The following is a 13,778-nucleotide window of genomic DNA, read 5'->3' as shown; positions in this document are numbered from 1 at the left end:
CTTTGGCATTCTTCTGGACAGAAGCTAGAGTATGCTTTCATTCTCTAGGTCAGAGATGTCCATTCAGCACTTAGGCTTTTTATTGAATGACATCTGAGCCCCCAGTGCTTACAAAATACAGAAAGCACTGGGAAATGGGCAACGTCTTACATAACGATACTTAAGCATCACATGTAATACCTAGTAATGCCCTGAAGAGGTCTGTGTATGTGAAAGTTGCCCCAAATGGCCTTTGGCCTAGGGAAGTGATTTTCCCAGATAAATATGTAGACTGTTAGAATGACTATGCTTTTATTCATTCAACAAAAATGTCCTGCCCTTATGTACTTGTATATTATATTCCAGTGGGGAGGAACAAAGAAGAAGCAAATGAATAGATGAAATATACAGCTTAATGGAATGAGGAGTACTTTATAGAAGAATAACGCAGGGAAAAGACAGAGAGAGCCTCAGAGGGAGTGTCAGAGTTCCAATGTTAAATATGAGGTCTGACAATTAAGTTCGAGAACTCATCCTAGAAAATGTGCTACACACCTCATTGCTGAATATCACTATAGTCACCTTCGAAGTACTCCCCTTGGGAAGCTATGCAACAATGCCAGTGCCTAGTCCACCCTTCAAAGCAATTTTGGAACTCTTTTTCTGGAATGGCCAGCAGAGCTGTCGTCCTATTATTCTTGATGTCCTGAATGTCATCAAAATGTCTTCCTTTCAATATTTCCTTTATCTTTGGGTAAAGAAAGAAGTCATTGGGGGCCAGATCAGGTGAGTAGGGAGGGTGTTCCAATAAAGTTATTTGTTTATTGGCTAACAACTCCCTCACAGACAGTGCTGTGTGAGCTGGTGCTTTGTCGTGATGCAAGAGCCATGAATTGTTGGCAAAAAGTTCAGATTGTTTTTCTCTTTTTTATGCAGTCTTTTCAGCACTTCCAAGTAGTAAACTTGGTTAACAGTTTGTCCAGTTGGTACAAATTCATAATGAATAATACCTCTGATACCAAAAAAGGTTAGCAACATTGTTGCAACAAGTTCACGAACTTAATTGTCATACCTTTGTAGACTCATCAGGGAAAACCTTTTTCAGAAGCAGACATTTAAGAAGAGGTAAGAGAGTAAGTCATAATTCATCTCAGGGGCGTTCGTCTTGGGCAGCGGGGCTACAAGTGTAAAAGAACTGAGGCAGAAGTGTGCCTGATATGTTTGAGGAACAGCAGTGAGGCTGGGGTGGGTGGATGAGAGGCAGTGAGAGGAAAGTTGGAGATGAGATGAGTTCTGATCATGCCTTGAAGTTGATTACAAGGATTATGCCTTTTATTCTAAGGGACATGAGGAGCCACGAAAGGTGTTTACAGAGGAATCACAGGATCTGAGTTAGAATATAAGTGTGCTGAGAATAGATAATGTAAGGTAAAGAAAGGAGCAGGAAGGCCAACCAATGAGTCATTGAAATAAAGCAAGCAAGGGATGACGGAGGCTTAGAGGCAGGTGGAGATGTGTGAGAATAGAAAATACTCTGAGCCTGGGGTTCTCATAGGATTCTTCTGGTTCCTCATATTGCTAGCCTTTCACCATCTCACTGACTTTTCTAATCAGAAGCATATACTCGTATGTCTGTATTTCTACTTTCTATGTCATCAATAAGAAATATTCCAATACCCACTGTTGAGAAGAAAATATATTGCTATAAGGAACATCTAGTAACCTATAAATTATCAATAAATTCTGTATTTCATTATATGACAAGTATTTTTGAACTACTATCTCAAGGGCCTACTAGGAACTATATACATAATATATTGAAGAGAAGGAGGTTCTCAAAAGGTCAACTGATGGCTGAATTCATAATTTTGGTATGCAATGAATGGCTTTTGCTTTTATTTTTCCTCTAAATATACCAGTGTGGGAGAAAAAAAAAAAATACTGCAATTTCTTCATGCTACAATACTTGCAATACTTGTCTTTTTTTGGGGGGGTGGTTATTTTTTCCTGTGACAAGGGAGTCTTCAAAATAGTATTATATCTTGGTAACAATGAAATTCCAACTTAAAAAATAATCTATGTAATGTTTTCTACTTATAACGCTAAGATCACGATACTTATTACTAGTAAATACTCTGTATTTTCACCTATAAATGTATCTTAGATATTTGCATTACAGACTTTTATTTTTAAAAAATTAACTGGCAATAAGAGGTAGACAAGTTTTAGATCTATATTGAGCCAATATAGCTATGCCTCACCCTCAATTTTTATATCTTGTATATAAATTATTCCTTATGAGTAATTGTGTACCTGAGAGGGAGTATTTTTCAAGGGAGGGAGGGAGAAATTACCAAATTGTATTCTACTGGGACCAAAATAGCAAACATTTTTTTTTTTTTTTTTTTTTTTTTGAGAGTAATCTAGTGATATGCAAGTAGAAGTCTGCCAGGTGTGTGTTACTCCAGTGATCTGGAAACTCTAATTTACCTAATTTACTATTTACCAAATGACATTTCAATAACTCTAATTTATTATTTATTTATTTTTAAGAAGTGGATTCCTGGCTGGTCATGCCTGTCCTAGGATATCCTAGGAATCTGTTTTGTTCAAATAGCTAGGTTCTTTCTAAAATATAGATTTATGCAAAGCGACATACTCCTATACCTCTCATGACCTGGAGTTATTCTAATCTAGATTTTACTGTAACTTAGAAACTCACCAAAATGATCTTTTAGCAGTAACAATAGGGAGAAGAGTATTGGTGTTATTTCCGTCTTTCATTGAACTCCTATTTCACTAGACAAACTGGGCAGTCAACTTTCAGGCACCTAGGGGCAGAGGATCTTAAATAGAGAAACTTTGTATGGACATTTCTTTTAAAAATGTAAACAGGTGGTTTTCATCATACAAATTCAAATCACTGGAAGAATTCTGCTTCTGATCATTTGCTATCATTGCTATCACTTACATACACGGCCCTGTGCCAATTGTTATTCCCATGTTATCTCATTCCCAGAACAATCCTAGGAGGTCTCAGTTTTATTTCTCCTGTTTTAAAGATAAGTAAATTAAGGCTCTAAGAAGGTCAGAGATGTGAAAGAACTGGATAAATATCACAGTGTAAATAAATAGCAGAGGCTAAACTTGGATCCGTTTCTTTATGTCAGAAACATAACTGCTACATTATACTCTATTTACTTTTAAATGTTACTAATGTAGTGCAGATGTGCCTTAGAAAACATTGCAGGGTCTGTTTTACCATAGATAGCATCATTATGGTCAACACCCCCCATGGGTGAAAGGTTCTGTTCACTGAAGCTGTATTATTTTCAGTGAGCCGTTGAGAAGACTTTTACATATCATTGTTTTGGGACAATTCACCAGATTTTCATAGAAATTTCAGTAACATGAATCTAGTAACTTTCATTTGGAAGTTCTAGAATAGCACTGCCTAGTTCCGTGATGGTAGAAATGTTTTATATCTGCACTGTCCAATAAGGTAGCTACAAGGCAAACGTAGCTATTGAACATTTGAAATGCGGTTGGCGTGACTAAGGAATTACATTTTAATTAATTTTAAATTTAGAAAGCCACATGTTGCTAGCGGCTACCACATAGGAGAGTAGAGTTCAAGGATGTCTATTATGAGGTCATGATAGTGTATAGTCAGGGGAAAGGAAAAAAGACAATTCTTGAAAAATGCAAATAATTTTTCAAATACAGAAAGAGCTGAATATTTCCAGTTGTTTCTTGCTATAGCAATATGGACTAGAACAAAGAAATCAAAAACTATTAAATCTAGAAACAGCCAAAGACTCCCTGGTCCATTTATAGATGAGATATCTTTTTGTTAATCTACACAGTCTAAGCCTATTACTGCTTTGTCAGGATATATTTTGATAAGAGGCAATAACACCAAAAAATCTTTAATTTTATTTAAAAAATGCTATGATTATTTGGATTTTTAAAAATTGAAACAAAGTGGCAGATCTTAATAGTAACAAATGCATTTTACTTCTCTTTAGGCAATGGGAAGGATTATGGAAAAGACTACAAACTTATTTTTCATTTACAAAGAAAACCCAGGCTGGAACTCCAAATCAAAGAGGTGGATGAATTTGGAAACTATGGCTGCCCTCATTATAAGGGCACCATCGTAGTTTATAAAGTACCTAAAGAAAAGATAACCCACAACTTGGATCAATCTCTTATACTTAATGAAAACCACGATCAGTTTCCAGTTTGCAAATTACCATTGAGATTGCCAAAGGTGAGTTATTTTACTTCCCTAATTACCATATTTTGCTAATTCTTTATAATTCTCTATCATAAACAAAACTTCAGACATATGGTACTTAAAGTTAAAAGGAAAGGTAGGAATGAAGTTGACAAGGAAGGAGGGGGTAGCTACAATTTTAGTTGGTAGATTACATATTAGGAGTTTCACTTTCATTTCAACTTTCTAACAGGAATAATTCAAGTTCATCTAATTCTGACAGTATGTTGTTAATGACAATGGAAATAATGTCACTCATTTTCTGTAACTGCCTCTGAGTAACTGGGAAATCATTTATGAAAACAATGAGTATATTTTATGTGGTGAACAGGAAAATGACATCAAGATATTTTCACCAAGATTTACCAAATCCTATACATCTGTTTTACCAGTTAATTACTCTTATCTAAAATTCTTATTCTTATCTGGAAAGTAGTATTGAATTGTTTCTCCAAACATGTCAAACTAGATAATTTTATTGCTGTATGTACTATTTCTTTTAGTGATCCATGACTTAGTACTTCTAAGGTATATTCTTAATGAGAAAAAGAGTGAAAACTTTGTCTTTTCAGTCTTCCCCACTCCAGGGGAAAAACAAACTTATTCTTTAAAGATGCCAAAATTATTTTTTGATTTTTTTTCCATGGGTTTAGATTTTGTATTGATTTTAAATAAAGTGGTAATTAATTTGACAAATAGTAACTGAACTTCTGCAATAGGGAATGTACCGTGCTAGGCATTATGATAAATACAGGGCTGTAGAGGATAATCCAGGCCAAAAAGCTGCATTGTCCTGAGTGGTGGCCACCATCCACGTGTGTGTGTGATGCACCTGAAATATAGCTCGTCTGAATTGAGAGGTGCTGTTTGTGTAAAATACACACTGTATTTCAAAGACTCAGTACAAGTAATATAAAATATTTCATTCAAAATTTGTTTATATTGATTGTATAGTAAATTATAATATTTTGCTCATGGGGTTAAATAAAATGTATTGTTAAAGTTAATCTCACCTGTTTTAAAAAATATGTGGCTAAAATAAAGTAAAATAAATAAAATTACTTATATGTCTCAAACTATATTTCTATGGGACAGCGCTGCTTTAAATGATTTACAACCTAGCAAAGTTTGCAAAACAAGTACACAAAATCACCTTGTAAGACAGTAACTGATTAAACTAACGGTATTAACAGTGGTGCTAATAGTTGTCCAGAGGAGGGAACAGGCTTTTCTGGAGGCTGAAATCAGTAGACACTCCATGGTGGTTGTGGCATTTTATCTGAGCTTGTCAGTTGGTAGAAATTTGGCCATTGTAAATGAAGAAAAAAGTATGTTAGGGTGAGAAAATGAAATGAATTTAAGTGGGTAGGCATAGCTTAGCAGGAATTCATAATTATTTGTAATTTCTAAGGTACCAAAAGTCTTCTAATAGCTTTATGTGCATTATGTCATTAAATCCTCAGAAAAATATCTTAAGGCATTATCATTGTTCTCATTTTCTTAGGAAATTTTAGGCAACTTGTCCATGCCTTTAAAGAGGCAACTTAGCTGAGTAAGCGTCAGAGCTAGGATTCAAACCCAGAAAATCTGCTTCCCACTTACGCGATCATTGCGTGTTGCTGCCTCTTTAAAAGATAAAATAAGGATTCTTAGAAACACAGGATAGATTTTAGGACATCCAGGTTCACCATTGAAGTTGTATGACAATTTCAGGTATACTGTGATTTATTTAACAAATGATGTGACGTGGGTTCTGGTCATGCAAACTGAAAGTAGTCATTTGAGTAGAAAGGCAGGGTCCTTAGAGACATGAACTCTGTGCTTACTGATTTTGGGGAAATCCTGGGGCTACTGGGAGGCATGTGTAGGGTGGCAGAGTCTAGTAAGCCACTGATACTGCAAATTATATTTTAAGAACAGTATAGCCATGTAGGCGTGAACCCACTTTCAGTTTTTCTTCTGTTCATTTTCATTTCCGTCTTAGGGCCTTTGCACTTGCGGTGCCCTGTTTGGGGCTGTGTTCCCTCAGTCACAAAGCTGGTTGTCATTCAGTCCTCAGCTCAGAGAGCATCTCCTGATCCTTATGCCCCCATCTCCTTATCTGAAGTCACTCTTTCACCCATTACCCTTTTAAAACTTGCTTCATAACACTTACCATTAACTGAAATTATTACACATGTTTATTTGTGTTCATTCCTTTTCTATATGCCTTTGCTCCTGGAGAAGGCAAGCTTCATGAATGAAGGACATTGTGGACTCTGTCCCATCTCTATCATCAGTGACCAGGACAGTGTCTGGCCTGCCAAACATGTGTGACTGGATGAATGAGGGGATGCCTGAAGCATTCATTAGATTCTAAAAGTTTAAGAACTATTGACTTAAAGGAATACTTGAACTCTCTTAGATGAGTGGTTTGGAGCGTGACTGTACAAACACTTTCCTGGCAGACTAAGGAGTTGATTTGGATCAATAAGAAGATTTGAGAGCAGAGAGAAGGTATATCAGGGCTGCTCTTCCAGTAGCTCAATTTAGCACATTACTTCCTAAGATTTCTGTGGTCTCCTCCTGCTGCGGAGTGACTTGAGGGAGACAAGTCAGGGGGCTGCTGGAATTCTCTGACAGGAGGTAGTGAGGGCCTCACTCTGATGATGACAGACCTTGGAAAGAAAGGCCATTATGTAAGAGAGGACCCACTTGGGGTCCAAACGGTGACAAAGACCCAGTTTTTAGTTTGCAATGTTTTCTTTGTGGCCTATCTGACTTCATGAATTAGCCAAGCTAGGAAATTCAGGCATTTATACAGATTTGTTTCAGGAAAAGTCTGTGTTAGTGATTGCCCAGGTCTTCTGCATGAGGTCTTCCTCTGCCTTCTCTCCCACCATTCGCCACCCACTGGCCAGAGTAATTCCCCGTGGTCCTCTCTCAGTTCTGCTGAGGTGTGACTTCTTCCAGGAAGCCTTCCCTAACCTCCTCCTCCATACCACGTGTGTGTGTCCACAACATCCTGTACTTTCCTTATCACTGTAGTTGCCATATTTTATTATAATCACTTGCTTCCCAATACACAAAGGTTGCCCAATCTTTTCTGTTTCTCTTTGCCCTTTGAAGGAGTCTTTTCGGACACCTCTTTCCCTAACCACCCTTCCCCATTAAATTTTAATATCTTAGATATTCTGTATATCTATATACTGTATATATATATGTATATTTTATACATTAAAAGTGTAAGCTTTTTTTTTTCGTTTTGCCTAAGGGCAGATTTTTCTCTCCGTGAGAGTAAAGTTACCCCATGTGGGAATATGTACAATGGGTTATGCAGGCTCATCACTGTCCTGTTCAGTTTGGATTGTCAGCTCCACACATACAGTATGGCCTTGATGATTATTTGTGAGTGATTAGATGAATGAGGCAGTTTCTTCAACCCTTAACATTGTCTACACTGACACTGATCATCTTGAAACTATAGCGGCCTGTTAAAAATAGTACATTTTAAATGTTGGCTGCCTTTCATCTATGAATCTATTGCCAACGTGCCACCTTTCCTAGCTTCTCCCAGATGGGTTTGTATAGAGCTTTCCAGATTCACTCTGTTGGCCCTAAACGAAGTCGTTACAAGGAAGTTTGTTGGGATCGAGAAAGAATCTGTGGCTATAGAAACCTTTTCCCCCTTTTCAAACTAACATATATCAATGGGAAATGAAACTCTGACCTTTATTTTTGTGAGACAAGACTTCTTTCATAAAGTTCAGAATAAAAAACGAAAAATAAAACACACACACACACACACACACACACACACACAAAGACAAAAAAAGCACCTCAGCTAGTCAGTATTAGAATGTGCTCTTTTTGAGGAAATGGAAGTAGCTTTATTATATATGTTGGCATTAATGAATATTACATTATGTATTCATTTATACATGTAGCATAAATTAGGTGAAGGCATTCGTCAAAATTAAAAGTGCTTTCCATACAGAAGACAAGCAGTAAATATGTATGTATATGGATCTAAACTCACACATATTAACACACACAGAAATATCAGGTGTGATCTTAATGTACTACATCCGATTCCTGAAGATGTGAAAACACACCACCCAGTACTTCATGCTTGTGAGGATCTCTGTGTATCTTATCCGTCAGCCTCCATAATCTAGTCACTCATACATTAATTCATTCGACAAAAACTTCTTGTATTCCATGGGCCAGACATACGTGGTGTTCCTGTATGTATACTCTCATGCTTCCCTCTGAGAATAGTGCCTCTCTACCCACTGTTCTCATCTCAGAGGGCAGAGTGAACCTTCTAACTATCAGTCAAATCATCTCTTGCCTCTGCCCCAAACCCTGCAGTGGTTCCTGATTTCACTCAAAGACTCTAGATGAACATGGCCCCCACTGACTCTAGGACCTTCTCTCCCCTCCGCTCCCCTCCGCTCCCCTTCCCTCCCCTCCCCTCCCCTCCCCCTCCCCTCCCCTCCCCTCCCCTCCCCCTCCCCTCCCCTCCCCTCCCCTCCCCTCCCCTCCCCCTCCCCTCCCCTCCCCACTCCCCTCCCCTCCCCTCTCCCCTCCCCTCTCCCCTCCCCACTCCCCTCCACTCCCCTCCCCTCCCCTCCTCTTATTTAACTCTAACATCAGTGACTCTTACTGTTCTTGGAATTTGCCACATGTGCATCTGCTTTAGGTCTTTGCATTAGTGGTTCCCCCTGCCTGGAATGTTCTCATATCCATCAGATACCACCTGCACGGCTAACACCATCACCTCCTTCCTCTCGGCTTGGATTTCACCTTCCCTCTGAGGCCATCCCTGATTCTATGTCTTATTGCAAACTGCTCCTACCCACACAACCTGACACTCCTGATCCTCCTTAACTTGCTCTGATTTTTTTATTTTCCTCTAAAGCATTCTTACCTTCCAACATGTATTTTCTCATTTACTATGTTTATTAAAAAATCCTCCACGCTACACCTAGGATATAAATATGCTCCTTGAGGGTAGGGGCCTTTAATTTTTGTTGTTGTTTGATGTTGCATCACAGGACCTAGAAGAGTGCCTGGCATATGTTAGGTGCTTAGCAAATGTTTGTTGAATGAGAGAATTCATAAAGAGCTTGCATTTTAAATAGCAGAAGTGTGAAGAGGAAAATAAATTAGCATCAGAGGGCTGACAGAATTGGCAGTGTACACGTACAGATGGAATGGCCAGTGAAGGCTTCATTGTGGAGGTGATTTCTGGGCTGAATATGAAGAGTGACAAGGAGCCTGTGTGACCAGGAGAGCACTGCAACGAGGAGACAGAAAGTACAGACATTGTGATGGGTGTGAGCTTCTATTGAGGGCCTCAGAGACCATCATGGAAAGTGCACATGTGAGGGGCAGAGAAAGGTGATGAGACTGGAAAGATAGAGTGCCCTGGTGATACTTCACATCTCCATAGGATCTTCTGAAAATGGCCACGCCGTCAATATATGTGCAAACGTATGGCTGAAAAGAAACATGAGCTGACCCTAAATCTTTCTAAATTGTGCTTCTAATGTCCTCTTTTTGCCAAGTATTTAAATAACCTCAGTTCACACTATGTCTATTTGTGTTTTGACTGAAACAAAGCAAGTTTCAAAACTCTCCAAGACTGTATTTAGGTGAAAGGAAGTGGTGTGTGTGCTTCTGAAATAATGTCACATAGGGAACGCTTTATGCCGTTTGGTCATTTGCACTTGAATGTGACTGTCTTTTACACTTCCTGTCTGCTTTGAGGCTTTGCTTTGAAGGGACAAGGCCTCCAGTTCTGGTAGCTGTGTCTACAGGAGTCTGCTTGAGGCTGCACTGTCCCAGTCATACCCAACCTACATATTTACGTCAGCCATCCGTTGACCCAAGTTTTGCTTAGCCTGAACTTCCTCTTTTTTTTGTTGTTTTTCGTTTTGTTTAAACTGAACTCATGACATGTGATTTCTAGTAAATAATGATACTGCATCAACACTTACTTTTTCATCACATTAAATAGGTTGTCGCTTTAAAGGAAGGAAGTATGCAGAGGTTGGTGAAACATTCAGTTCGTCACAATCATCATTTTCTCACCACTTGGGGACTTTCATTGCCATCTCCCTGCCCATCCAGGGATGACTTTTTCTTCCATGTGATCTTTTTTTTCTTAATTATATGAAATACTAAAAAACAATCTCGAATAAATTAACGAGATTCCAAGCTAATGATGTTTTTCTTAACATTTGCAGGCACTTCAATTCTACTTAGAGTTTTCAGTTGTAACAATTTACAAAATTATCTTGTTTCAAGAATAAAATGGGATTTATCACCCTATTGCTAGCTATTAAGAAAGCAGATTAGAAAAAGCATATACTTAAAAAAAGCCTGTAAGAGGAATTGTGTGTGTGTGTGTGTGTGTGTGTGTGTGTGTGTGTGTGTGTGTGTAGGGGGAATAGGGAACTTAATGGTGATTTTAAACTTTTCTGCGACTTAGTTTCATGTTTTGTATACTAGAGTTAATTCCAATAATTTATGTTGCTTCATGCTCCACCCCCTACCAATTATAGAGGAAAGTCACAAGAATCTTGGTAAGTAGAGATAGAGTGTCAGTTGTTTTTTGTTTGTTTGTTTTTCTTTAAACTGTGAAAGTTTTAAAAACCTTATCACCCTTTCCAGTGTTTCAATTCTGGCTCTCCTTGGCTCTAACTTGAAGCCCTCTATTGCTGCAGTCTAATCTTCCTCTGAGCTGTCAGAATGACCTTCAAAAACACAGTTTTGAACATGTCACTGAAATATCAACTTTATATTATACATGAGATGTGAAAGAGAGAAAATGAGCCAAACTGGTTTAGTTAGAAATAGGAGCCTTATTCTTTTATAGAAAGTGTTTCACCCATCAGTTTAATCAGAAGAGAATCTCTCCCTTCTCTTTTCACCTCTTCTTCCTTTTTATCTTTTCCCTCCTCTTCCCTTTATCCTCTCCCCTCTCCTCATCTTCTCCCCACCATCTCTTCCCCTTTCCCTCCCTTCACCCCTTCCTCCTTCTTCTTTTCCCTCCTTTACCCTCTGTCCATAAAAGGGAACTTTTTTTCTGCTCAGTGGGCAGTATAACTAAACCAGGAATTGAGCATTATTGTCACGTGGTTTTCAGTAATTCTTTTACAAAGGAAGTACATATATTCTTGCCTGTGTGAGAAAACAGTAAAAAAGTAGTAGATGATAACTTTTATTCTCTTAAAACTATAACATTTAAAGAAAATGATATTCATTAATTCAAAAAATGTTCTAGTTCATGAATTCCAAACACTTTTTTTTTTTTTTTTTTTTTGGCAGCTAGATCTGTCAACATGTCAATTAACAAATCCTAATTAAATGCCTACTATATATGAGATATGATGCAGGTCCTAAAAAAAAATAGTAATACAGGTCAAAGTCTTAACTTTCAAGGAAATTATAATCCAGTTCAGGAAATAAAGCATAAACATTTTAAAAGTTATGAAACAATGCAAAAGATAATACAATAATACAGTAATGTAGCAAGACAGGACCTGATGATTAATTGCATATAGATGACAGAGATGGTAAGTGCTAGTACATTACAGAGAAGGGAGTGATTCCCGTGGGCTGAGATGACGTGGGACATGTCACAGAACAAGATAGATGTAGAGAATATTTAAGTTCAGGAGAGGAAGAGAGAAAGAAGCAGTGTATTCCACACAAAAGGGATGGCATGAGTTGAAACTTTGAGGTAGCAAAGCACAGCTGTTTCAAGAAAGGACAATGAATAGACCTGTATGGCTTGAGTAGATTTGGAACAAATCATGTTGGAAATTAGACAGGGAAAGATTATGGAGGGATTTGAATGTCTTGTTTAGGTCAACCAAACATCTCTGTGAAATTGTTACAGGTGGGGCTTTCTGTCAAAATTTGTCGAAAGAATGTGACTGATAACATGAGACAGAGATCATGTGCAAGGTAGAGATTCAAACCAGAGATCCTTATTTAGCATATGAGTAAACAACAACAAAAAAATCTCTCGGCCACTGGTATTCTTGGAATGAGTATGACCATAACTGAGGGTGGAAAAGTAGGTATCTAGTTAGTTTATAATTAAGCTTACATTTTATCCTATCGTTAATGGCAAGCCATTGGAAAATTTTGACCAGGAAGGTAACATGGTCAAATTTTGTTAGCAACATCATTGTGAAAGCCTATAAGGAAAAGTTAGAGAGAGATGAGCTTAAGAACAGTAGAATAAAGGTCTAATAAAGTAGTCCATGGAAGGAATGGTGATGGCCTGATGTAAGACCATGGCAGAAAGGACGGCAAATGGAGAACAGTGTTGGTGAGAGATTTAGGATTTGGGACCAACTGGACTTAGTGGTAGGGTAACTGTGTACAGGGGTTGGGAGGACATTGGGAGATAGAGGACGTGGAGAGGGAGCATCTTAGAGTGGTTCCCTGCACACTGGTTTGAGCTACGGTCCTCGGATACATTGTGCTTCATTGAATTTACTTTGCACTTGTGTTTAAACTTGCATTTCATCTCTCTCCCCTTAACTGGATGACTTCTACATTCTTGTTGAAGGCCCATCACCAGCTCCCTTTTAAGCTCTAGGCCACACAACTGACAGGGTGGTTTTGTCTGAAACGAATAGGATTTTATCACTCTTCTCCTAAAACTTCTCAATTCGCACAATTAATCAAAGTCCAAGCCATTTACCTGTGATAAGGTCCTTCACAACCCCCCATATTTTACCCCCACAACCCCTTCATATTACATTTACCAAACTAACATCTTTGTTCCAGTTCCACTTAAGGTCTCACTTCTTTTACACGTTATGGTCTTGTCTGCCTCAGAGACTCCACAACTGCTCTTGTGACAGCATTGACTCCACACTTAGCTCTATATCATCTTTTTAGAAGGAGCCTTTAAAGTACCCAGGCAGAATTAGGTATTACATTATAACTACAGTCAAAGCACTTTGAATATATATTATTGTAGGGTCTGTTATAATTTTTATTTATATAATCATGGTCATGATAATCACAACTAATATTTATTAAGTTATTCCCTGCTCATAACTCGATAAAGCATTTATGCATATTAACTATTTACTGAAAAGGTAGATGGTTAAAAAAATTAAGGCACAGAGAGGAGAGGTTTGCTCAAGGGGAACGAGCTAGAGAATGGTACAGCTGCTGTGTGAACCCAGGTTTGACTGATTCCAATGGAGGCACTCCTAACTGTTACACCTACTGTCCCTTTTTGTGACTGAGTTCCTTAGGGCTGGGAGTGTAGCTCATTTTTATAATCCCATCTCCTAGTATGCATTCAATAATGTTTTGCTGATCTAATTAATAAATGAATGCATGCTGGGGAAATTGATAAAGCAGTTGAAGGTGGAGTCAACAGCTGACACAAGCTTTACCTGTATCCTTCCCCAGCTAACAGCTACATTTATCAGAAGCTTTTAAGGCCTTCAAAGGAATGACTAATGTGAGGATCACACACACTGTGGTAAGACCTAGGAGG

At 38.2% G+C, this 13,778-nt stretch overlaps 1 protein-coding gene across 1 annotated transcript in view; it reads left to right on the top strand.

Annotated features, from left to right (window-relative positions):
- The window catches only part of DTHD1 (death domain containing 1), a 59,948-nt gene that overhangs the window by 31,031 nt on the left and 15,139 nt on the right, over positions 1-13,778 (top strand). Inside the window, exon 8 of the mRNA XM_019741900.3 lies at positions 4,008-4,252. Within this exon, the coding sequence (XP_019597459.3) occupies positions 4,008-4,252 (245 nt within the window). The remainder of the gene's footprint in view (positions 1-4,007; positions 4,253-13,778) is intronic.

The sequence above is a fragment of the Rhinolophus sinicus genome, chromosome 1, assembly GCF_057876585.1.
Source record: "Rhinolophus sinicus isolate RSI-liver-muscle chromosome 1, RSI-T2T, whole genome shotgun sequence".
In the NCBI taxonomy this organism is placed as follows: domain Eukaryota; kingdom Metazoa; phylum Chordata; class Mammalia; order Chiroptera; family Rhinolophidae; genus Rhinolophus; species Rhinolophus sinicus.
The sequence above is the reverse complement of the archived record's forward strand: the minus strand, read 5'-3'. Positions and strand labels throughout refer to the sequence as shown.